Raw genomic sequence first — 26673 nt, 5'->3', positions numbered from 1 at the left:
GATATCATTAAAACTTTACAGTGTGCTTCTAAAAAACAGTAACAGGTGTTTTTTCAGCTCTTTATTCCAGAAATGTATGATAAAAATGACCTAAATGACACATGTTGTTGAGATGCCTTTTAGTATTGTACAAATATGGCCAACATCTGGACCACCACTGGAATGAGAGAGAGAGAGAGCATCACTAAAACACAGTTTACACATAATATATAAAACACACATTAATAATGTGAAATATGAAAAGATTAAAAAACCAAAAAGAAGCTTATAAAAACTGAAGTTGCACACGGTAAAACTGTTAGTCTTCATGAACGTGTGGCTAGATCCAGCCAACAATGACAACGAAAGCAAGCATAAAAGGTTCACATCTGTTCCATATTTACCTCTAAAGCCTTCAAGATCATCAATCTCTGTACAATACACTCAAAAACATATTAGTGTTCTGAACCACAAAGTAATAAAAGTGTTTACCTGCTACTTTTTGTTTTTGTTTAAACCAGCTGATAAAAAGATCCTGTGTTGCATATCTGACCTGATCTCGTCAAACATTTAACTGTAAACTTGGATTCATGTCAGTCATCAAAAAATCCCTCAAGAAAACATTTAACTCTTATTATACAAAAACAGAATAGATGAAACACCATCTGCATGTAGCGTGAATGAATATCTGCTTATAAAAGATGTAAAAAAAAACATGAAAAATGACACAATAGGTTTCCTTAGCGTAAACACACACGGAACCGTCCTGCTTTAGTGTCAGGTGTGTTTTTCTGATCAGCCTGATCTCCAGACTGACAAATGAGTGCTGTGATAACCTGAATATTTACAGAAATAAATAGATTTATGAATAAAAATGAATGAACGTTATTAACAAGCCACTTCAGCCTTTATGACTGGTTACTGACAGAAAGGCGAAGCAGTGGGATCAAAAGTCTTGAACACGTCTTTAAGCGTCCTGTCGTCTTCCTCTTCTTCTTTTGGTCCTTCCTGCATCACCTCCTCCTCCATCACCTCCTCCTCCATCTCCTCTTCCGGCTCCCTGTTTTCCTCTGCCTCTTCCTGTGCTCCGGTAGAACCCTGAGCTCCTTGTTTAGCCGGCCGGGGGTCTGTGTACTGAGGTCGGATTAGCCCGGCCAGCACCGGGATAGGAAGGTTGTGAACTGCGGGGGGGTTGACAGGTGAGACGGGGGGGATTGTAGGAGAAATGGGAGTCTGATGAGAGCTAACGTCTGTGCTTTTGACTTCTTCGAAGGAAGCGCTTTGCTTGGGTGGTGAGAGAGAAGGTGGAGGGGTGTTCTCTGTTTTGGGGGGTGGTTTGAGGATTCCAAACGTTTTGGGAGGTTCCGCCGGCTCGCTCTGGAAGCGAGGATCATACAGACTGATGCCCCCGAGGATTGCAGTGGGGCTTTCCAGCCCCCCGTCAGAGGAGGCCAGCCTGGGTGCGTAGGGAGGCAGTTTCTCGGGTTCTGGATTGCCTTGGGAAGCTTGAGGAGAGGAGGTGGCTCTGGATTTCTGCAGTCTGGGATCCACCGGTCCTCCCCCTGGTGAAGGCTCTTTCTGACCCAGCAGCTTGGAGTCCAGACTTCCTGTACGCTTCAGTCTCGGGTCAAGAGACTTTTGCTGGCGTGGATCTACAGGTCTGTCCTTGGAAGGTCGAGACTCCTGGGATCCGGAGGGAAGACGACTGAGACGTTCTTTTAAACGTACAGCAGTCAGTCTGGGGTCAGACGGAGGCGGACTGGAAACCGGCAGGTGGTCGGGCTGGTTGCTTCGGTTCATCTGAGCATCGGCGATTAAAGGAGGGAGAGGCAGGTTGATGGAGTGCTCCTGTTTGGGAACAAGGGAAGGAATGAGATCCTCGGGCGCCCACACCACAGTCTGAGCAAAGGCGGGCCGCTGGAGCAGGATGTCCACCCGAATGTGACTGAACTGCTTCAGCTGACAACGAGGATCCCGCAGCGCCGTCCCGGGAATGGCATCCATCGGGATAAGTATAGCTCTGTCCCTCAGTTTCCTCTCTCCCTCCTCCTCCTCCTCCTCTCCCGCTGGAGTCTTTAGTGGACCAGGGTGGCTCTGCTGGTGACAGGCACCAGATTCTGCAAGTCTCCCTTTCCTGGGGTCTTTGAAGAGCCGCGGATCTGCATCCGAGTCTGGAAGTCTCTGTCTAGGCTCAGTCTTTACTCGTGGGTCACTCGGCGGAGCTCGTTCCTTCCCGAGCCGAGGGTCGCTCAGCGCCGGAGCTCCGGGCGTCGCCTGAGGAGGCTTTGACTGACTCTGATGCAGCTCACTATGCTGCTTCAGAGACTTGAGGATCGAGGAGACGCCAGAACTCCCATCCTCCTCATCGCTGGAGTACCAGTTTGTAGTTTCATCTGGAAAAAAGGATAGAGGATTCTTTTTGTATTTCGATAAATTCTACCAACCAGTTCCCTGGAGACGAACCCTTACCTCTGTTTTTATTGTCCTCCTGACCATCTGCTCCATGAGGATCGTTCCCCTGTGATTCTTGTTGCTGCTGCTGCGTCAGATGTAGAAAGATGGCTTTCTGCACCTCTGCAGGCAAAGACTGTAACTGTGACTCTGCACCCATCTTCTGCTGGAGGTTCTGCATGAAGGCCGTACTCGGTTCTGCTGCAAAGGAAAGAAACACAACTGACAACAAGATGCTGAGAGTAATAAATCTCATTCCTGGTCGTAGGACAACACCCACCTCCTTGCTGATTTTGTACAAAGTTGCTAAAAACCTCAGCTGGGTTCTGTCCAGGTGACTGGATGGGAAACAGGTTTTGCAGCATCTGAAGCTCCGGAGGGAACGGGGGTCTCTGCATGTTCATCTGCTGGTTGACACTAGGTCCATGGAAGGTCGGGGGTTGACCAGGAGGAGCCAGTGGCTGCATTGGGAATCCGTGGGGAGCGTGCTGTCCCGGGGGACTCTGTGACATTGTTGGTCCAGTGGGGTGACCCGTGAGGACGGGGGAATCAGGAGGAGGAATCTGAGGAGCTCCACTCTGCATCTCCTCTGTGCTTCCACTAAACTGATTGGTGTCATCACCTGGATTCTGGGAGAAGTTGGAGCCACTGAAAAAGAAAGATTATCGTGAGATTTTCCTTCAAACAGCTCGCCTGCACACGTCATTCATGCCTTCATTACTTCTAGAATACATTATGCTAATTCTATCCTGTTTGATGCTAACAAATCCTCCCTTCAGACGTAGTTATGTCACGCCAGTCCAACCCAACCGACACTGGCTGCCCGTAACCAATCAGGTGCAATTCAAGGTTCTAGGGCTGATTTCAATGGCCTTCATGATTTAGCCCCTTCTTTAGTTTCAGATCTGCTCTTCCTCCTGTATGTGTCCGCTCGATCACTGAGGTCTGCTGTTCTTGTGCGCCCCCAACGTGCACTACAAATCCAGAAGGGGGCGGGCTTTCTCGTTTACCGCCTCAAAACTTAAAAAGAAGATTCCCCTCCTCGAAGGGCTGGCATCTTCTCCAGCCCGGTTCAGAACTGCTGTGAAATCTCTATTTCCATCGAGCTTTGGGCCGTTGACTCTCTAATCTTTAGTTTTCGCTATGCTTTTATTCTGAAATGCATTCCACTGTTTTATTGCATTGTGTTCTCATGTTTTACCCGTACAGCGCTTTGGTCAGCTGCCATTCAAATGTGCTTTAGAAATACAACTGGATTGGACAGCTTTGATTAGAGATGACTCTGATTACCTCAGAGCAATTTTTTGTTGCAGATCTACAGTTGGTGTGACTTTGATTTCAAACAGAGAGGGGATCTTCTTGCCGGACTGGCCTGATGCTCCATCGGTGGGACTGCTCTGTCCAGGCGTGGGCAGCAACCCCACCCCAGGAGGAGGCTTCGGGAGCGGGGCGATGCCCTGCTTTCTCAGATCTTCCAGCTCCAACTCATCCTCACGGGCGTTCTCCTCTTCAGTGCTGATGATCTGTCAACAGAAGAAGCAAAAAACCGGTATCAGTAAGTGCTAAAAGATAAAAAACCCGGCGTCGTTTTGGCGTACCTTTTCAAGCAGCTCTTTGGTCACGTCATTCAGAGCATCATGGGAGAATTTGCAGTTGTCTCCTTGGTAACAGTTGGCTCCGGTGTGAAAAAACTTGCAGGGGTACTCATGTGCAAAGGCAGGTTAAGGAAGCAGGCCGACTAAAAGCCAAGCTGTCTGTGCAATGAGCCGAAGAACACCCGGGGAAGGATATTGTGCATGTAGATGCAGTGATCCCCTTTGCTGCAGTATCCTTGAAGGTAAAATTTACAAAGTTCCTTTTTCTTATCAGGCACCACGAGCTCATGCTCAAATTTACACTGTTCCCCCTGCAAAAATAAAATAAATACGGTCACTGTACTGCTGCTTGGAAAAGGAGAAGCTCCAGAACATTTTTGGGGCCCTACCTTGATGCAGCGGCCCTCCAGGAAATACTTGCAGATGTATCGACCGTTGTGTTCGACCGTGTGCTGATTGATGAACTCCTTGCTCATGATGGGCCGTTTCTTCTGAAAGCCAGAGGACAGTTTTCCATCCTGAGGTAAATAAAAACAATCTGGATCAATCGCTCTGTGTGTGATGGGTTGGGTAAAACTGGAAAACCTGGAAGATGAACAAATAAATAAATAAAAGAACTTTTCAGGGTCATACTCACCATGTCTTCCCCTCCCTGGTCTCCTCCTCGGCCCCTCCCACGCCCCCCCCAGGGTTTGCCCTTAAACTTCTTGTTCTTGTTGAGCATCCCACCACGTCCTCTCCCCGGTCCGCCGCCTCGACCCCGTCCTCTTGGTCCAACTGTAAAATAAAATCATCAGCGCCACTCAGAGAAGCCCGCACAACAATCTGGGATTCTACGGAGAACAATCATACACTGTTGGTGCTTCATCCCCCTCATGCTTCCTCGACTCATCTGCTCTTTAGCATGCCGTCCCCTTCCCTGACTCGCTGAATCTTTTGACGGCTGATAGTCCATGTCATCTTCATAATCGTCCTCCTCTTCGTCATAGTCGTACTTGTCGCTGTAGTCATCGCTGTATTTGTCAAAATCGATGCTCTTTTGCGGAGACGCCTTCTTCAAGCTGCCGTGGATTTTCTTTGAGTGCTGTTATTCAAAGCAGAGACACAAAATGTACCAGAACACAACAATACTAATAATAACACTAATAATAATCAGGAGGAGAAGAAAAAATGAAGAAGACAAAGAAGTCAAGGCTGAAGAATTTGATGAAACAAAGACGAAGAAGGATAAGACAAATAAACCGAAGACGAAGGTAAACACACCTGAGGGTGTGGGACATCGCAGTCACGACTGTAACCCTGACTCTTCCTGCTTTTGGGCCGTTCTGGTTGGTCGTAATCAGAGTCGTAGCTGTCAGAGCTGGAGCTGCTGCTGGAGGGGGAATGATGCTGCAAGGGAACAAAACCAAACACAACCCCTCAGGATTCCTTTGTATGATCTCTTTTCCCAACCTTTAACCTCCGTCTGTAAATTGCTCTGGTAGAAAGCAAACCTACTCTCGGTCTGTCCCGTCTCCGTCGCTTCGACCTTTTCTTCTCTTTGGTCTTTTTGTATCTCTTCCTTGAGTGTCTGCGCACCTTTTCTTCTTTCTCTTTACCTTTTTCCTTTTCTTTTTCGGTGTCTTCTTTTACTTCAGTAGCCTCTTTGTTCTCCTCTTCAACTTGAATCCCCTCGTCATCGATTTCTCCATCTTCCAGTTCACCGTCCTCCCTACAAGTTGGGGAAAAAAAGGACATTCAGCCACAGAGGAAACTCATCCTCGCTGTCATCAGACCTCATTGCAAGAAACAAACAGCGCAAACTCCGAGTTCATCTTATTTTAATGATCAGAGAACATCTAAAGTTGCTCCAGGCGTACAAAAGGGGTTTCCCCTTTATTTTAACTATCGTATTGTCAGATGAATTAATCCTCAGGTTGATGAAAACGTCAGATGTTCTTGTCAAGCTTTAAAATCTGAGGTTTTCCCCTCTCAAGAATTACGTACGAGTTCTTAGAAATCCGTACGAGTGATACTCTGACTCTGGACTGTGGTATCATGTAGGCAATATTTCGTCATTTTGCCCCCCCCCCCCCCCCCCCCCCCCCCCCCGGTCCCCATGCAATGTCAATTGAGCACCGCTTAGCATTAGCCATAAGAGTTAGAGATCCGCTTATGCACAGATGTCAATCACAGAGCGTGCACGAGCGTTTGAGACTAATGCAGAGTTGGCGACCTTTCTTATGGACAAATCATTGTTAAACGTGTTTAAACTCTGTTGGCTAGCTCGAGGTGCACGTTCACGAATCAGAAGCGTTGTTTCCAGCCGTAATCATGGAAGCAGGGAAAAGGGGCTTAAGGTGCAAAACATTTTTCCACCTTTAGATGGTGCCCTCTGAGAAAAAAACTGAATTTCTGCTTTAGTATATATATTAAAAATATTGTTTCTACTGGGTGTGTTGATTAAAACTTTACATTCTCTTTAGTGATGCACTGCTATGAAGATTTTGGGCCGGCACCGATATTAATATCACTGTTATGGCCGATAGCCGATACCAATAAATTGACATTAATGCTTCTAAAATCAGCAGATTTTGTATAAAATGAAAATTGTTAAAGCTGAATTTACATTATTATGTACACACACCACATTTATGCTTCTGAGATGATTAAAATCACTGTCACATGACTAAACAAACACACATCAACCCCCCACACGCACACCCTCTGAAACCGACAAACAAATGGAAACAAGATGGAAAAAATATCAGTTGTTAATATCGGCCCAGTTTTATTTATCGGACCGATACCAATATTATAAACAATGACTAACACCTGCCAATACCGATATTAATGCCGATATTTTTGCATCCCTAACTCTCTATTTTTTTTCTAACGGAAGTTTTAATTTAACAGGTTTGGCTGGAATCTGAATATTTTAAAGAAAAATATTCCATGCAGAAAAATTATTTTAGGTGAAATTCGGTCAAACATTTTCAGACAGGGAATCGATTTTAAATAGTTTCAAGTATTTCAGAGAAAATATTTTTAGAGCATGTAGGCTGCTTAATAAAAAGGTGACAACACTAAATGGGAAGGTTTTTCTAACCCCGGTTAATTAGAGTGATCCCTGCATGTTCAAAACTACTACCGTACGGGATGTGACCTTTTTCAGCAGATGCACCCAAAACATTAGATTTGCCAATTTAAGCCATGGTTCCAAGACTAGAATAAAGTTACAACTTCTAAAAAACAATTTTTATAACTCCTAAAGCAACAGAATCTACTTGACTCTTTGGTAGAAATTTTTAAAAAGCAAAACCTTAATTCTTGCTTCCTCTCTCGTTTGTACATGTTTATGTTTGTTTATGTTTATGTATTTAGCAGACGCTTTCGCCCAAAGCGACTTACAAGTGATAATCGGCACATTGCCCTTGAGGCTAACAACAACAACAACTATACATGTGTAGAGAGAGGGGGCGAATCTTCCAAAGAGGATTATGTTTTTTATTTCCAAATCAATCCTATTCAATTTAATCTAATTTGTTAATTGTAGTTAATTTAGACAAATCAAAATCAAACTAAATTAATATCAGCAGGTCAGCACCGAACAAAAGCTGGAAATCAGCATCGGTCATCAAAATCTAAAATCTGTGCATCTGTGTACTTTAAATGCATTTTAGTAACACCTCATGTTATTTTAAAAACAAATTCTGATAATGAATAGGAAGAAAATTCAAATGTATAACAATTATGAGATTAATAAATAAATTAGCTCACACTGGAAGCCCAAATTATTTGTATTTTCAGTCATTCTGCTGCAAAAATTAAAGTTCAGAGTTGATCGTAGCTGCAAGTATTTGACCCCATGTTCTAAAGAGTTATGGGTATAGCTTTATCTCGTAATTACTAACTGAACTCAGCAGTTAAGTTAGAAATCAAAAACACATTTTGTGTAAAAGATGAGTCATTTTTTCCAGAGGCGGAATAAATATGCAATCTAGACTTTTTCACCAATTATCTTGGTCAAATCTGCAGAAATAATCTGCCAGGTTATTTTAACAGACAATATAAATAAATAAATCCCAATGACACAGGCCTAGACCTTGAATAAATTAATCGCAACCTTGTATGAACAGCGTGAGCAGAACCGCCAAACACCCGGTAGGGGGCGCCCGTCAACAGGATGGGCGTGACGGTGACATCACGGTCGTTTGCATGGTCTCCGCCAGAAAACGCATTCCAGTTCTACAACAAAACGATGGGGGTCTGCTGCTGCTTTGCCTGGAGAAAATGACTGGATCTCATCGGTACGGTGATGTCAAATCTCGTTCGCTCTGAACACAAAACTACACCAGCACAAAGAAAAAGCATGCCAAAAAAAGGGGGAACGAGCTTTGGAAATGTCTGCAAATTCATAGCTAAAAAAGAAATAAAAAACACACATCACACAAGCATGTAGACCCACGGCACTGAAACGCACAAATGAGCGTATTAAGAATTGCACAAGAACGGTACTCGACCTTTCGTCCCCCGCAAGCTCAGAGTCTGTCATGTTTTTGTCAAAAACAGGGGCTGGGGGACTGGAAACTAGGCTCACAGAAGCCATTGGAAGACGGATCTGCCTCTTTTCTCCTCCCGGAAAAACCAGGAGTGAATTCACACGAGTCACTCAAGGAGACGTTGTTTTTTATGAGAGATGCTGGAAGATTTCAGACTGGAAAAGACTCACGGTTGTTACATGTCTCGACAGAGACAGTAAACACTCTCCTCTTTCATATCAGTGGCGTTTTAACCACCCCGTGAGCACAGCTCGACACCCCGCTTTGCTATTGTCCCGTCGGTTGACAGCTGCCATGGTGAAAACAGAGGAGACGGAGGGAGGAACAGACAGAAATGTAACCATGTTCGTTGGTTTCAGCATCTTCATGCGATTTCTCAACGGGGACATCGTCACAAAATGGCTTCTGAGTTATGCTGCTGCACATTCCTCGACTCTGTTCGGCTCTCTTATTTATAGTGTACGCTAGATCTATCTAACCTGGGAAAGACAAACCCACTCAGCTATTGGTCGAACGTCTCACGTGCAGTAAAAGCTGTTGTTTGATTGGCTCAAAGCGACGTCAGTCTGTTCTAGTAGCTGTAACGGACGAAGTGAAAAAAAATCTGCTAATTTTCAGAGTTTAATGCTTCCTGCTTGTGTGTTGTGCTACATTAACAACCATTTTTGTGTTTTTAACCCAACAGCAGCTAAATATCGTTTATTATCTTCTACGCTTTCTTAGCTGCATCATGTTGCTGGTCGAATCTACGAGCACGCGCATCGCTGGAGCGTGCTGACCAAAATATACGGTTGTGCAGCAGATGTCGCTATGACCTCGCAAATAAAACCAGACGTGTGTGTCAAGCAAATTTGTTAAAAAAATATGTTGAAGTTCCATACCGTGTAATGTTGCGTTAATTTATTTCTGATGTGGGATATTTAGTTAACTTCATTTATTAATAGTCTTGTTTTATCTTTATTTGAAGTAGTTTGGGTGTATTTATTTAATGGTGTAAAGATCGTATGTATGTATTTATTGTTGTTTATTTATTATTAGCTTACTTTTAAGTCTGGTTTGTGCCTTGTTTAGTGTGCTTTATTTATATATTAAAGCTTTGTCTAGTAAGTTAGTTAGTTAGTTAGTTTAACTCTAATATTGGAGTCTTGTAATTGTCGTGTATATTATTTACTCGAGGTTTTTATTGTTTAGTCAAATGCACATTTTTTTAGGTTTGGTTTGACTTAATTATTATTATTATTTCGGATTAGTTTGTTTATTAATGGTTTGGTTTGCTTATTATTTAGTCTACATTTTAATTACAAATAAACCAGGACCTAGAAAAATAATATTGTAATATGTTTTATGAAAGCGTGGTATGAACACCTCTATGTATTAAATGCAAGTTTCTTCTAATAATCTTCTACATTTTTCACAATATGCATTCTAGATTGAAAGAAAGCCTGTTTGGAGGTTTGGAGCTGTAAAACAGAGAATAATTATGACATACAAAAATAGCTATATCGGAATTATTTTTTTATTTATTGTGGACAGAGCACACATCTTTAATTAATTAATTAATTTATTTATCTATGTATTTATTTATTTATTCACATAACAAATTATGAAACTGAATCACTTGAAGTTTTAAATAATATTTTGACATTTTAGACTTATTTTTCTCTAATTTATCAGATGTGGAGTCTTTAAACGTTTTAGTTAGTCTGTTTTTAACCGTTGACATTTTAATTTTAGATGTAGGCTATGTTCCGATTTAGTACTAAAATCTAATCTTGACTGAAATCAGTTTCAGACAAGTGTGCTTTGATTATGTGCTACAAGTGTGCTTTGATTATGTGCTACAACGGCCTGCCATACACGAAATCGATTGCGTGTCAACCAAAGATTTCATACTAGAAATTTAAGATTGCATTAATGACTTTAATAGGTTTACTTAATCGAAATAAATTAACGAATTTTTTATTCAAATGAAGGCCACAATGTGGTTCTATATTTAAAAAAAAACGAATACGAAATTCAAAGCTTAACAGCTATAGTTTACTTTAATCCGATTTTTTTTCCCCCATTATTTTTTTCTTGAAAACACAGCAGCATCGGGTGGGTAGAAATAGCTCTGAGAATGACGGTGGGAGGGATTCCTGCTGCAGGAATCTAGGTAGCCAGCAGAGCTCAGAGGTTCAACTTTCCAGAGAGAGCAGCAGAGGCTGGAGCGCATCCCTGACTCTGCTACCTGATGAACATCGAGCCTCTTTCCTGACACCTTTTATTCTGTTAAATTGTCACATCAGAGGAACCTGTTAGATATTTGAGGAGTTCATCTTTAATAGACTTTCAGACATGGATCTGTCTTTTCGACGCAGGTGTTTGATTTTGCTGTGTTTGGCAGCTATTCAAAGCGGTCATGCCACTGTTCAGGTAGGCGCATTTTAAAGTTTAAACCTCAAATGTTAAAGTCAGAATGTGGCTTCAGTAGCTACAGGTTAATATTTTAAATCCTTCAATTATTTATTGTCCTGTTTTAATGAACTCGGCTCCACCTTGCATCTGTTTATGCAAAGTATCATTTTTATGTCCACTGTATAATTACACTACTGTGTCCTACTGGAATGTAAACAAGAAAAGCAAAGAAAAAAGTTGCATCTGGATGTGAATCCTCTCATGTCATGTCACCTGGTGGCATTTCCTCTTAGCCTGGAGGCAGGTAAAAAATAAATCCAGCCCTGCTGCAACTTCTAATGTACTGAAACTAAATGTAATCGAACAAAGCCCTCCACAGGCCAGAGGAGGAATTTAAGGTATGCAGCTGAGAGAATATGCTCCAATGAGCATGTGATTAATAAATCCTTTAACAAAGGATTAAACACTTTTTCTGCAAGGAACTCATGACAAAGGACAAACGTTTTCCCCAAAGTGACAGCCTGTGGGACCTGTGCTATTTTGAGTGTGTTCCTTCAGAATTGTCCCGCAGCCATGCAAAATATACAGAACAGCGTTTTGGACTAAGGTTTCACTGACATCTGCCACGCAGCTTTAGTCCAGCTGTGTCTGCCACTGGAGTTGTGGTGGTAAGTGTGAGAAGAGGTGAGGAGAAATCGATGTTGAGAAAGTGTCACATTGTGAACTTTTTAACGCCATAGTGGGACTTTTATTTTTGGTGAAAAGTCTTTGTAACCATAACAACGGTGTGCCCACCAATAACATGGATTTTCTTTGAGTGACATCATTCTCCACAGCTGCACAATTTATGGTTTACTTTTTTTCACCCACATTAAACCGAGGTAACTTCTAAATCCAGGACTTTTTTCTTTCTTGAAAGTGCCCGACCTTCTGCTCAGAGCGCTCATGCTTTCTTAACAGACATGCATGGATAAGCACCAGGTGGTTGGGCTGCTGCGTCAGATGGAGAAGTTCCTGAAAGGCCAAGAGATCCGCTTTACAGAGGGTCTCAGGATCATGAAGTCGAAGCTGGCATCACTTCAGAGCTCTGCCTCCAAGTTACCTCAAGCCGACCAGTCAGCTGGTGAGTTAAATACAAATTCTACCCCAATACATTCAAAGTAAATGCATAAAAACAAGGTGTTTGGACTTGCAAGAAGATAGCAAAAGCCCGGATGTATTAAGGGCTGCATTCCATTTATGCAGCTGTGCATGCAGGTTCTGTAAAAGCTACAGAACTCAGCCATGCACCCATTTTCTTTAGTAGAGTCGAGGGGTGCTGTCGTCAGATGAGAGATGGGGGACACCCTGGACATGTCACCAGTCCATCACAGGGACACACAGGGACAAACAGCCAATCAATCATGCACGTGTGAGTGCATGAGCAGAACATCCAAATGGAATGCAGCCTTTGCTTTTCTACTTTCTGCATAAAAAAAACCTTGTAATTACATTTGTTATGGATGGATGTTGCAACGTTAAAATGTCACGTTTAACCAATCTTTATAGATGTCGTTGGAAGAGTTTTGTTCAACGCATGATGCATTTGAGTATTTTGTCCATTTATTTCACAGAAAACCAAAGGCTCATTTGTGCAGCATGCTATTAAAAGTAGATCTATCTGGTGGTGCTTTTTTAGCACATTTCCAGAGCATCTGTTAAATTTCAATTTTCAGGAAAACTCCCTTTTTTCAGGCTTATTTTTCCAACAAGTTCTGACCGGTGACTACCAAGTAGCCATGCAGATGCAGCTTTTCCCGTGTTATTGTGCAGAGTCATCCAATAGTTAGTCTTTTTCTGGGTACTTGATGAGGGAAATGGAATGATGTGTTACTTGGCAGCAGACACTGAGATGAATTAGTTTGAGATGGACTCATTCACCATAAAACTCTATGGTTAATATCATTCTGGACAGAAAACAGTTAAGGTTATACCACAATACAAGCTTAGCAGAGCTGAAATTATGAATAAAAAACTGTCGAAAAGCTTCTTCAGATCTTTAAAAAAGACTAATTCAGTAATCCTTAAGCAAATTGAACAGTTTTTTAATTTATAGGTCTTTTATTTTTCCATCTTTTTTGACCAAATAAAAAAATAATTATGTACTTTTTAAACTATTTGCAATGCACACAAACATAAAAATAAACAATCTTCATATTAAAGATTTATATTTATCAGAGATTTTCTTTACATTAAATTAATTCTGACCTGCGTTGGCTGACCCATACACACGTTAACGATAAGCTCAGAAAGGCAGAAGGGGATTATTTAGCAGTTCTTGTCCTAGAAACATAAACTGTACACAACTGAGGTCAGATTAAGTTCAAATTGCCAATCAGCAGTTTAGATTTACTGAAATTTACACAAAAGACAATTTCATTGCAAGTCAGATGAATAACAAAAATCTCATCAACGGCTAAAATGTCATTTTGAACAGAATTAAACTTTTTGGAACATAACAAACAAAATAATTTAGTGTAGTTGACCCATATCAGGGACTAGTTGACTGTAAATGAGGCGTTTGAACCCCCGTTTCCCATGAAGCCTCTGTACTTCCCAGTGACACGTGTGCCTCCAGGCAGGGAATACCAAAGGACTTTGGGAGGCTTATGTGACCAGCGTTCCTCTCATGCTCTCATCTTCTCTCTCCCACAGCTCCCACCACCTGCCCCTCCCTGGAAGCTCCTGCTCATGGAACAAAGTTTGGCTCAAAGTATTTTGTTGGACACGAGGTCCACTTCACTTGCTCCCAGGGGTACCAGCTTGTCGGCTCTCCCACGCGAGTTTGCAGGGATAATGGCACCTGGACTGGTGTCGGTGCAGCTTGTAAAGGTGGGCAGAGTGTTTCATTTCATCAGTATTCCTCAGTAATGGAGTCAAGTAACGAAATACAAATACATAGTTACCTTACAGAGGTAATTGTGGGTAATCTGTACTTCGCTGGAGTAATTAAAAGTAGCTTTCAGAAATTAGTGTTTTTTCATTTGTTTTTCATCAATCAACAAAAGCAGTGAATGAATAAAAGTAAATCTAAATCAAATCAATGTTTTGTGACCACATTTGCCTTCGAAATAGCATCAGTAGGTTTTTCCAAATGCCGTGGAGAACTGACCACTGATCTTCTGAGGATGTAGGCTTCCCCAAATCCTTCTCTCTCTTCATGTAATCCCAGACACGCTCCATGATGTTCATGGCTCTGTGGGGGGTAGACCATCACCTCCAGGGCTTCTTCTGATACTGAAGATTGTTCTGAAGGACTTTGGGTGTTTGTTTGGGGTCACTCACTTTGCATTTTGTCAGTTGATTAGAAAAAATAAACAAATCATTATTTATATTGCAAAAGGGATTCCTTGATCGACAGGCGGATTGGTTCGGCGTCTGCAGTGATGCGGACGCTGAGCCGATCTGTCGTGGTAAAGAGGGAGCTGAGCCAGAAAGCCAGGCTCTCGATTTACCGGTCGATCTACGACCAATCCTCACCTATGGTCATGAGCTTTGGGTAATGACCGAAAGAACGAGATTGCGGATACAAGCGGCCGAAATGAGTTTCCTCCATAGGGTGGCCGGGCTCATTCTTAGAGCTAGGGTGAGGAGCTCGGACATTCGGGAGGGACTCGGAGTAGAACCGCTGCTCCTCCGGATCGAAAGGAGTTAGTTGAGGTGGTTTGGGCATCTGGTCAGGATGCCTCCTGGACGCCTCCCCAGGGAGGTGTTTCGGGCATGTCCTGCCGGCAGGAGGCCCCCGGGTCGACCCAGGACACTTTGGAGAGGTTACATCTCCAATCTGGTCCGGGACGCCTTGGGGTCCTGCCGGAGGAACTGGTGGAGAAGGCCGGGGAGAGGACGGTCTGGAGATCCCTTGAAGGGATGTTGCCCCCGCGACCCGGACCCGGATAAGCGGAGGAAGACGACGACGACAACGACATTCCTTGTTTACAGCATTTTTTTCATACCTGCCTAAAACTTTTGCACAGCACCATACAGGGAGTGCAGAATTATTAGGCAAATGAGTATTTTGTCCACATCATCCTCTTCATGCGTGTTGTCTTACTCCAAGCTGTACAGGCTGGAAAGCCTACTACCAATTAAGCATATTAGGTGATGTGCATCTCTGTAATGAGAAGGGGTGTGGTCTAATGACATCAACACCCTATATCAGGTGTGCATAATTATTAGGCAACTTCCTTTCCTTTGGTAAAATGGGTCAAAAGAAGGACTTGACAGGCTCAGAAAAGTCAAAAATGGAGAGATATCTTGCAGAAGGATGCAGCAGTCTTAAAATTGCAAAGCTTCTGAAGCGTGATCATCGAACAATCAAGTGTTTCATTCAAAATAGTCAACAGGGTCGCAAGAAGCGTGTGGGCAAACCAAGGCGCAAAATAACTGCCCATGAACTGAGAAAAGTCAAGCGTGCAGCTGCCAAGATGCCACTTGCCACCAGTTTGGCCATATTTCAGAGCTGCAACATCACTGGAGTGCCCAAAAGCACAAGGTGTGCAATACTCAGAGACATGGCCAAGGTAAGAAAGGCTGAAAGACGACCACCACTGAACAAGACACACAAGCTGAAACGTCAAGACTGGGCCAAGAAATGTCTCAAGACTGGTTTTTCTAAGGTTTTATGGACTGATGAAATGAGAGTGAGTCTTGATGGGCCAGATGGATGGGCCTGTGGCTGGATTGGTAAAGGGCAGAGAGCTCCAGTCCGACTCAGACGCCAGCAAGGTGGAGGTGGAGTACTGGTTTGGGCTGGTATCATCAAAGATGAGCTAGTGGGGCCTTTTCGGGTTGAGGATGGAGTCAAGCTCAACTCCCAGTCCTACTGCCAGTTTCTGGAAGACACCTTCTTCAAGCAGTGGTACAGGAAGAAGTCTGCATCCTTCAAGAAAAACATGATTTTCATGCAGGACAATGCTCCATCACGTCAAAGTACTCCACAGCGAAGGAAAACTAATGACATGGCCTCCTTGTTCACCTGATCTGAACCCCATTGAGAACCTGTGGTCCATCATCAAATGTGAGATTCACAAGGAGGGAAAACAGTACACCTCTCTGAACAGTGTCTGGGAGGCTGTGGTTGCTGCTGCACGCAACGTTGATGGTGAACAGATCAAAACACTGACAGAATCCATGGATGGCAGGCTTTTGAGTGTCCTTGCAAAGAAAGGTGGCTATATTGGTCGCTGATTTGTTTTTGAATTGTTTTTGAATGTCAGAAATGTATATTTGGGAATGTGGAGATGTTATATTGGTTTCACTGGTAAAAATAAATAATTGAAATGGGTATATATTTGTTTTTTGTTAAGTTGCCTAATAATTATGCAGAGTTAATAGCCACCTGCACACACAGAAATCCCCCTAAAATAGCTACAACTACAAACAAACTAAAAACTACTTCCAAAAACATTCAGCTTTGATATTAATGAGTTTTTGGGTTCATTGAGAACATGGTTGTTTCTCAATAATAAAATTATTCCTCATAAATACAACTTGCCTAATAATTCTGCACTCCCTGTATCTGTTAGCCAACTTTTTACTTCTACTCCTCACATTGTCATGCTATAATCTGACCTTTCTAATCATTATGTGTTAAAAATTGCCTTGATCCATTTATTGAATTTCAACTCATTGGCTAAAAAAACCCACAAAGACAAAAAACATTTCCAGATAATTTTCGTCATTCGGATGAAGTGAATTTGATTGCAGTTGGATGAAAATGTCTATCTATGATTCTTTAACCCTATTATTGCTTTGTACCATCTATATTTTGTCCTTTAATGCATTTTGTGCTGCACTAAAATGTGTTGAACTGCATTGTTTACTGTGTGAAGTGCCTTGAGACGACTCTTGTAGTGATATTTAAAAATAAACTTGAATTTAATTTAAATGAACATTTGAGTTTTAATTAGCATTTATCCAGCTGCAGAGCTGGCCCAAGGCAAAGTGACTGCCTGGGGGTCCCCACACCACCAGAGGGTTACCAAGTGTAACAAGACAGTGTCAGGAAAAGTTTACATAACTTTAAATAATATAAAATAAATAATATTACACATGAAAAAACTATGTATAAGGTATTTTCTATAGTGTCATTTGTGTCACACAGCGTGATTTGGTTTTATTTAGTAGTGATTGCATGTTTATTCCTGGTGATGAGAGGAACAACATCATATATGACATCAAACAGCGATATAAAACGTGATTTACTTCTTTTTGGTTTAATGGCAGATTGCACAAACAAACCGTAACATTTGAAGTCTCGAGGGATCGTGTGATCTCGCAAGGAGATTAGCGGAAGTTTCACAGGATTTAGTGATCTCGCAAGTTGAGCGAGGAGCACGGCAGAGAAGCGGCTTCGCTGCTGAGATTCTCCCGGTGTGCATTTGAGTGCTTTGATTGTCGCAAGTAAACCTTTCCGCTGCCGTTCCACGCCACTTTTACTTCCAGTGTTCAGTAGGCGTTGGCCTGGTGAGTGGGATGTTACTGCAACCGAGCGAAACCAAGATGGCCATGGCTCTGTACTGTAGCGGTCCAGTCACAGCTCTCTATTGGTTTGGTGGACCAATCACAGTACTCTGCTGGTGAGTGGGATGTTACTCATACAAAGATGGCGATGGCTCATTTAAAGCGGTTTTGGAATCAACTTTGAGCTATTTTGACCTAGCCTTTTCTTTGACTCAAGAGCAGATGTAGTTTATTTAGAAAAAGGATGTATTTGCATCTTCTTTGACAGAGTATGACGGACTGCCATCCATATCGGTGACTGTTTGTCATCCAATAACATGCGGAGACAGTTTGAAAGACAACTGTAGATCCCGCTCCACAACTGAGAGCTGTAAAAGGACCGAGGCCAGATGATATATTCTCATATACAGGATGGCTTGCCAGGCAACATTTTACACATCTGTCCCAAATGTTTAGAACAATAAACTCAATCAATCAATCAAAATCAATAGCCATAATAACACAGGTATCATGACACCAAATCCCAAAATATCCCAATGATTGTTGGTATGTTAATCATGCATGTGAATCATCTGGTGTTGACTTGTAGTATTGGGGTCCCCAAAGGTAAACCTGGTTCGGGCCCCAAAAATGCCTGGGCTGCCCCTGTGTGGCCTAAACATGTAGCCTGGTGTATCCCAAATGTCAATATTAAACTTTAGTGAAAATAATTTTGGGCAGGTGTGATAGATGTGGTGTCTGCTTTTGTCCTTAACAGTATATATTTGACTTACATTACATTCACTTTTGTACTTTAAAGGGACTTTACGGAGTATTGAATTGTTATGCTCGTGATTGCCCCCTCAGGCCAAAAGCGTAACGGCAGCTTCAACAGTAGGCTCGTGCACGAGGCGTGCATGCTGTACGTGCACACTCCTTAACAAAAATAACAGCTGAGACAGTCCCGTGTGTGTGTGTGTGTGTGTGGGGGGAGGACAGAGGACAGGAGAACACGCAGCTAATTAATTAAATAATTTGGTTCTGTACCTTTTTCTTCAGCACAGCTGACAAAGGTTTAAGATAGGTCAGTCCTCCTGCATGCTCAGATCATTCCCTTCCTTTGCTTGAAAAATTGTTCCAAAATGAAAGTTGAACCCACATTTTTATCCGTGACTTCAATGCCGTTCGGCGAGTCTCAAATGAAAATTTGGGCATCTTACTGTAAAAAAAAAAAATATCATTAAAGTAAAAAATAAACTCCAAATAAATTATGTTCACATTCAGAATCGAATCCAGATCTCCTGCACGAGAGTCCGGCGTCTTACTAGGTGAGCTAAAGCTACAGTGACATCTTCTGTATCTGTAACTTTTATATCCTTGATGAAAGCTGAAACAACATTCAAAGAACGGTTCGGAGCGAAAATGGCTATTTTGTTGCTAATTTGCAGGAAATATCTAGAAGAAAGTAGCTAAGGGTCCTCAGAAATGTAGCTAGGTTCATCACTAGGCGTTAGGAACAGCGACAAAGTCGCTGAGTTGGCACTGCCTCACTCTCTGCTGCTAAAGCTACTGATAGCAAATGCTACGGGCTATGCCTGAGCGTGAACGCGCATGAAGCAGCCTGCTCGACCCGAGCAGCTCTCTTTTTCTGTGATTTTACAGAAAAACAGGCAATCACAGTAAAAATGCCAGGGCTCATTCTACAGGACCAGGGCATTGCAGGAGAATGTATGAAGAAGAAATTTATTATTTCTATACATGTTTTGGCTGTCAAACTTCCATAATGTCCCTTTAAGTAGTTTTGAAACCAGTGCCATTTAATTTTTACCCTAATATCTTCAAATGATACTTTCACTTCTACAGAAGTCTTTTTAAACTCTGGTATCTTTGAATAACATTCTGAAAATGTTTTGCACCTCTGCTCAACTTTGATATTTTGTGTAATGATTTCGCACTCAAATACTTCATTATTCATGTGTGACCATCATGTAGCCTTCCTCAGTGACAACCTGAGGGACCAAATAGCTCGCCACAAATTCACAAATGAGGGGAAAAGTGGTAAAAATCCCTTTCTTCAAAATTCCTTCTTCTCTCAACTCACTGAATGAAGCTTTTGTTAAATTGGAATTAAAAGCCTCAGAACACAGAAAAACACCTGTACTGCATTCCACTGTGGAGTTCCCTCCCCTGCAGGTTTCTAGTCCTCATTAACAGCCATTCAGCTACTGTAAGATAATCACACACACACACACACACACACACACACACACACACACACACACACACACACACACACACACACACACACACACCCATCTCCCACTACTCATGTTTCTCTGGTTCTTTACAAGCAGTCTCTGGACGGGGTTGGTCCAGCTATTATACCCAGAGTTTGGTCTGATAGCACAGAAATATGCTAAGCATGCTATTGATTTCCACATAAGGCTCCACTCTTCTCTCAAAAAGTCCCAGTGGCACACTCAGGACCAGCATGTGCGTACGTTTATTGATACTGCAGTTTAAAGCAACTTTAGAGGCCTTGACTTTTCTCCTTAGTATCCCTGATTTTGTGCTTCAGAACCGCATGAGAGATCTAAAGTTTGGCATGATTGAAAAGCAGTAGTGGAATAGGCTGAAAGAGTTTAGAATTAGATTAAAAATAGCCAAAAGTGTGCGTGGGTCTTTTCATGTAGCCTGGTGGGAGTGCCAAATAAAAAATTAAAGGAACGGCTTGTCAGTTGTATGAAGATCAAAGAGCAACAGCTGCGATTTGTGCATCAGCCTAGGTCTCAGAGCAGAGGCAAATCTCTTACCTATCTACGTTTAGCTTGATGCCTTAAGCGCACAAAAGAATAAATAAGTTGCATTTCAACTGATTTTATAGTGATGGTCTTAAAATGTTTTTATTTGATGTTTTAGTTCATTTGAAACCTTAATTTAGGAAAATTGGCCCATTTTATTACAGGCAGAACTACAAAACAGATTTAACATATCTTTGAACACTACACTAAACCATATGGATGCAAAAGTTAAATAGTAAACAAAAAAACTGCCAGTTCAATCAAAGTCTGAGTTTTTTGTGTGGTTTCTGTCTTTCAAGATGAAACAGCTCTTATGTGACTGATGAAACTTGCATCTGTTAAGGATTGCGGTACGAATGCAAGAAACTGAAACTTTCTTAACAGTAAAAACAATCTTCTTTTACCTTTGCAGATGTAAGTGAATGTGCAAGTAACCCCTGCCAAAACGGAGGTACCTGTGTGGAAGGCATCAACCAGTATAAATGCACTTGCCCACAAAACTGGAGCGGCTCTCACTGCCAGGACCAAACCCAAACAGGTCAGTGCCACACAAGCTGCCTGGTCTATTTCTGTTCATGCTTCTATGTGATCCAGCTTTCTTGCTTTATTCACAGCACCGCCTGAGTGGAGTGTTATGAACGACCCAGCGTTTAGCCGGAGACCTCGCTGCGCCCAAGTCAACCAAGCCCAACACTGCAGCTGTGACGCCGGCTTTCACATGAGTGGCACCTCTGACAACAGCATCTGTCAGGGTGAGCTGTGATTACGTGTTGATTTCATTGATCCCAGTGGGGAAATTCTCCCTGCTTTTAGGAAAATAAGGTCAGCTGCGGAGCAGCTCCCTGCAGCAGCGCGGTTCTCTGCTCATGACACCTCTGAAGGGGGCAAACAGCAGATGTTACTGGGACTTTACTGCAGCAAATTCAAGTCAACATTTATTTATATAGCGCATTTAATTGACAACAGCCGTTGCCCCAAAGTGCTGCACACAGAAAAAGTAAAAGCATTAAAAATAATAATAAAGAGCTGACAAAAGCATCACAAGAGACCAAAACCACAGGCAGATAGGTCAAAATACATCAAAACAAATTACAAACTAATTAAAACAACAATAAAATATTACAGAAAAAAAGATTAAAAGAACAAGAGAAGCCTGCGGCATGTTGATTATCAGGTAAATGTCTAAGCATACAAATGTGTTTTCAGACATATTTTAAAGAGGTCACAGTATCAGCTGTCTGTTAGGTTCATCACAGGGAAGGCTTTAGCACCATCACATCTTTAGTTGTCACTATCAGCCGATCTCATTGTTCTAGACGGGACATAGGGCTGAATAAGGGTGCACAGATATGAGGGAGCCACCCCGTGGATTTAAAAACCAGCAGAAGTATCTTAAAATCAATCCAGAACTTAGCAGGAAGCCAGTGAAGATCATACAGATGTGGAGTAATATGGTCATATTTGCTTGTCTACATCAGAAGGTGAGCTGCTGCATTCTGGGCATTCTGTAAGCAACCTAAAGCAGATTGTGGCAAGCAATGTGTAACACATTACAGTAGACCAGCCACAAAGAGGTCATAACATGAATAAAAGTTGCAACTAGATCAAAAGAAACATAGTCCATGAACTAGTCTTCACGGCTGCACTGATCTGATCCACAAAGGTGAGACCTGAGTCAAAAACAACCTCCAAGGTCCTAACTGTGTGGTGACCGTAGGAGGAAAGATCTCCAAGGCTGCTTTGTCTGGTTAAGCAGGGCAGTAGATGACCCAAAGACAAGGATCTCAGTTTTCCTCTCGTTGCGTTCGAGTCAAACAATGCCTGCACATCTTTAAGGCAGTCTAACAAATCTTGAGAAAGAGAGCCACTATTCAATGGTATTGATACATGGATCTGCAGGTCATCTGCATAGGTGTGAAACAAGATCCCATATTTTGTGAAAACACACCCTAGTGCACATATGTCAGAGTCAAGGCCCGCGGGCCAGATGCGGCCCGCGGAGCATTTTTATGTGGCCCGCAAGATAAATATCAAAAATATATTAAAACTGGCCCGCTGGCCGATTTTACAGCAAAGACTTCAGCTCCCATGATGCTTTGCGGCGTTAGCGCAGAGCCGACGCGCCCCCTCTTTTGTGTTTTTTTCCAGCGCCTGCTGCTGGTGTCTGCAGCTCCGCTGTCTCGGACAAACTACACTCCTCTCACTCAGCGCCGAGTTCACTCAGCTATTTTCTGATGTTGAAGCCCAGAAACGGAGATTCTAGCCGCTCAGTAATGTGTTCACGACTGAAAGAGAAAGTTTTCCAACTAACGTCCAGACAGAGCTGATATAACTCCAGCGAACAGCGACACGCTCAAACCAGCACGGCTCTGTGGTTGTTTCCTCCCCGACACACAACAACGTGGTCAAGCTGCTCAGACATTTTCATCAGCACAAACCTATGTGAGCACCTGTTGTCATCTAATGTTGTCATTATTATGATGAAGATGAACAAAACAACAGGAGTCTCCTCCTCAGCTCAGATCAACCCCATGATGCAGGTATCTGGCTGGAACAGGTGAGCATCACAGTAAACCAGTGGAGCAAACTGAGCTTTAAATATGTAGGTTTTATGCTCTTTTTCTGCTCCAAAACATGAAAGTTAGCAGGTGAGATGTTGCATTTTCATTTAAGATAAAATTATATTTTTATTTTGTTGTTGGCCCGTGAGAAGAGATTTAACCTACAGTAAACAGGAAGTGGAAAGGCTGCAGATAGATGAATAGAATAGAAAATCCCTTTATTGTTCCTCAGTGGGGAAAGCTAGACGTCACAGCAGCGATGACACTTATTACAGGAGAAAAAAGGAGAATAAAAAATAAATAAAATGAATAAACAAGAAAACATAAATCCTGGATAGATTTAAAAAATGCTGATTATACCACAAGTAATGAACACCACTGATGCCTTTTATTTAAAACTGACTTGCTCGTGTGTAATTTGGTTATTCCACATTCAGTGTTAATGCAGAAATCTGTTTGTTTCCAAATTTAAAGGTTCAAAATTGCATATATGTTGATAAAGAAAATGTGCAATTTGTCGTCACTTTTTCAAAAAATATTAAGTTTGGCCCTCGACTCCATCCCAGAGTTTCATTTCGGCCCCGTGTGAGTTTGAGTTTGACACCCCTGCCCTAGTGGTATCATAAATAATGAGAAAAGCAATGAACTCAGAACTGAGGTCCCCTTCATACAATTTTTATGAAAAATCTGAAGTTAATATGAAAGTTTTGCAACAACTATATGCTCTCCTGTTGTCATTTCATCATAAAAGCATTTTTTTCTTGCTTTTTAAACAGATGTAAATGAATGTGAAGTGTACCGGTTGGATCAAGGAGGGAAACTGTGTGTCCACCAGTGTGTTAACGTCCCAGGCTCGTACCACTGCTCCTGCCCCAGTGGTTACAAGTTACTTCCAGATGGGCGGAGCTGCGAAGGTGAGCATAAGGATTTCTAGAAGGACAAGAGGACTTATTCACAGGGCCTTGGCTGCAAATGTTACAGGGTATCCATTTCCAGAGTTTTGGTACGAGAAGAGAATTGGTTTTCTGCAGAGGTGTTTGCCTCAAACCTCGTTACTTTCATAGCCACCTCTAAGGTTTGCCAGTTGGAAAATATGACCTCACCTTTCCAAGCAGAAGGGATCTTTAGGACGCTCTTGGAAGAAGAAAAGAAAAAAACAAACAAAGAACACAGCGCCCTCGGTCCAGACGGTGTCAGACAGGAAGCAGGGAGTCAGTCCATCAAGTTCCTCTCCTCTCCTGCTTACATGCCTCTAATGTTTTGTCTTCCAGATGTGGATGAATGTTTGAGCCAGAAGCACAACTGTAGCCGAGGGACATCTTGTGTCAACACGGGGGGAGGCTTTCAGTGTGTCAACCCGGAGTGTCCCCATTCCCACGGCAACATCAGCTACGTAAAGACATCTCCCTTGTAAGTGGAAACGCCACAAATTTGATTAGTAAAAAAATTAGCACTACCTAGTTTTGATGCAGAGTCACGAGGCAGAAAAAACAAACCTTTAAATAAGTAGGAAACAACAGTTAAACATTTGTGTTCCAGATATAAAGTTTAGGTTCAATATTATCCTAATCATGATGTTATATCAATGAGTCGTTACTGGTACAAAAAATAAAGTGCATGCCCAGAAAAACAACCTGACTAAATTATTCTCTTTGTGAACGCACGTAAGCATGTTTGTGGCCGTCAGCAGCCTGACTCAGTAAAGAGCATGACACAACGTTCTGTCTGCTGCTACTGAACCATCACTAAAGAGAAGTCCTGCTCCAATATCAGCAATAATAACAGTTAAATGTCTGAGAAAAAGGCTAAAAGGAAAACCTGAAACTTCTGTGTTTTAGTTTCAGCCAGTGTACTCTTATTTTTCATGTTTTATGTTCTCAAAAATGAATTAAATTAAAGCTCTACGTGGATATTGGTGTACAATGGCCGCATTTCAACTGTAGGAGTTCTGGGTAAATTCCTGGGGTGGACGCGATGGCTCAGTTCTCTCAGTCGTTGTGTCTCCTTACCAAATCGGCCGTTTCAGGTTTTTTTAAACACAGCGTATCGCAACAGTGAGTGATGTCACTGGTAAGCATCAATAGGCATCTATGAACAATAATAACAGTAAGAAAGTTTTATTCTGTTAAAGTACGCCATAATTAAATCCACACAGGGGGCCAGGAGAGCAGCTGTGTGATGCAGAAAGCAGTGCTCAATGATCAGAAGAAATTCCACTCTGTAGGAAATGACAAAGCGCTGTGATATCGGTGTTCTAGGATGATTTCTTTAGCATTTTTTTTGTGTCTGGAGTTTAGAAACGGCAATTTTAATGCAGCATCAATGCTGTTTGTTGTCTTTACCTTCCAATTTGCTTCAGCAGCAACTCTTTCAAATTTACAAATGCCAGTTTGGCGACATCTGCCAGTATCATTTGTGTTGTGTATACCACTAGGGGGCTGTATAGGAGAGAAGAAAGTAGGTAGGAAAGAAGAAGTGGTGTGTGGGAGAGTGAAGATGGATGCCTGATATTGCTACATGCGACGCAGTTTTGAATAAAGCTTGGAAAAGGAATTCTTGCCTACTCGTGGTACTTTCTGGTACAACTACCGACCATAACAATTTCCTAATAAGTTCCAACCAATCAGGATGAGTTAACCAGAAGTCCTACCCAGCGACTCTACTGCCCTAGTTCAGGGACGCGATTTATACCTGAAATGGCCCAGAAAGCGGCCCTTTCTGGTCGGCCTTGTGAAATGGAGGCAAGAGCATGCCAGGAAGGTCCGGTAAAATTACCCTGAAGTTCCAATATTGGTAATAGGCATATAATTAATAAGTTTAATTTATAAATACAGTATACTTTCTTCACATGTGTTACTCATCTGTCCTGCAGTCAGTGTGAGAGGAACCCCTGCCCCAGGAACAGACGCCCCTGTCACTTGGCTCCTAAGACGGTGTCCTTCCACTATCTGTTTCTGCCCTCCAACCTGCAGACGCCTGCCACCCTGTTCCGCATGGCCACAGCTACGGCCCCGGGTCGCACGGGGCCAGACAGCCTGCGCTTCGGCATAGCGAGCGGAAACTCCCGAGGCATGTTTGTCATGCAGCGTTCTGACAGACAGACAGGTGAGCTGATTCTGGTGCAACAGCTGAGCGGACCTCAGGAGATCAGCGTGGACGTTGACATGTCCGAGTATACCGACCGCACCTTTCAGGCCAAGCATGTGGCAAGAGTCAACATTCTGGTTTCACCCTACAACTTCTGAGAGCAAGCATAGTGGGGACGAAGAGTTGTTGGGACCTAAAACCAGGACTAATCCATCTCTCCCTTTGTTTTTGCATCAGTTCAAAAGGCTTAGTTATCCCAAAATAAATAAAGTTGCTGTCAATCAATGAAGCTTCTTTTAAAAACTCTTAATTGGATTTGAGCTTCAAACAAATAAACCCCATGAGAGCTCAGATGTAGAACACTCCTACTTAATGGAACGCTCTCATGGTTCTAATTTATTGGATACATTGTTGCTGGATTTTAGTTTGTAATTTTCAGGCAAAAAAAGCGATCTTTGATCATCTTATATTGTATATTTGCTTTTGTGTTGTTTTTTATACAAACTTGTTTCATTTAAGGCACCGGTAAGGGATTCCTTTATTTTGGCGCCACTTTACAATAAAGCTCTCTTAATGAATTACATATAAATAGTATCTATAAATATACATATACATATATACATATATATATATATATATATATATATATATATATATATATATATATATATATATATATATATATATATATATATATATATACTATTTATATTTGCACACTTTTTGATTGTGAGTGTTTATTATGCTTTATTTAAGGAAAGTAAAGAGACAAAACTGACCA

At 42.2% G+C, this 26673-nt stretch overlaps 2 protein-coding genes across 4 annotated transcripts; one reads left to right on the top strand and one right to left on the bottom strand.

Annotated features, from left to right (window-relative positions):
* Positions 1-46: 46 nt before the first annotated feature.
* On the bottom strand, positions 47-9756 carry LOC107375755 (zinc finger CCCH domain-containing protein 6). 2 transcript variants are annotated; one of them, XM_070541921.1, is made up of 12 exons: positions 8528-9756; positions 5523-5736; positions 5289-5414; positions 4878-5109; positions 4663-4802; positions 4415-4543; positions 4222-4336; positions 4029-4138; positions 3721-3953; positions 2711-3078; positions 2449-2628; positions 47-2372 (listed from the first exon to the last, which is right to left on the bottom strand). In XM_070541921.1, the coding sequence occupies exons 1-12, from the start codon at positions 8611-8613 to the stop codon at positions 898-900; spliced, it is 3408 nt and encodes a 1135-aa protein (XP_070398022.1). In that variant the 5' UTR covers positions 8614-9756; the 3' UTR covers positions 47-897. The 2 variants fall into 2 exon arrangements, with proteins under 2 accessions (XP_070398022.1, XP_070398020.1); XM_070541919.1 differs by having other exon boundaries at positions 2449-2631; positions 8528-9755.
* On the top strand, positions 8193-26505 carry LOC107375761 (fibulin-7). Of its 2 annotated transcripts, none has more exons than XM_070541922.1 (8): positions 8193-8314; positions 11924-12086; positions 13658-13834; positions 20657-20782; positions 20859-20996; positions 23582-23719; positions 24077-24215; positions 25678-26505. In XM_070541922.1, exons 2-8 carry the CDS (start codon positions 11930-11932, stop codon positions 26048-26050), a joined length of 1248 nt encoding a protein of 415 aa, XP_070398023.1. In that variant the 5' UTR covers positions 8193-8314; positions 11924-11929; the 3' UTR covers positions 26051-26505. The 2 variants fall into 2 exon arrangements, with proteins under 2 accessions (XP_070398023.1, XP_015799982.3); XM_015944496.3 differs by lacking the exon at positions 8193-8314 and adding an exon at positions 10716-10981.
* The last annotated feature ends 168 nt before the right edge of the window (positions 26506-26673 follow it).

The sequence above is a fragment of the Nothobranchius furzeri genome, chromosome 12 (assembly GCF_043380555.1).
Source record: "Nothobranchius furzeri strain GRZ-AD chromosome 12, NfurGRZ-RIMD1, whole genome shotgun sequence".
NCBI classification, from domain to species: Eukaryota; Metazoa; Chordata; class Actinopteri; order Cyprinodontiformes; family Nothobranchiidae; genus Nothobranchius; species Nothobranchius furzeri.
This window is presented reverse-complemented; position numbering and strand designations above follow the sequence as displayed.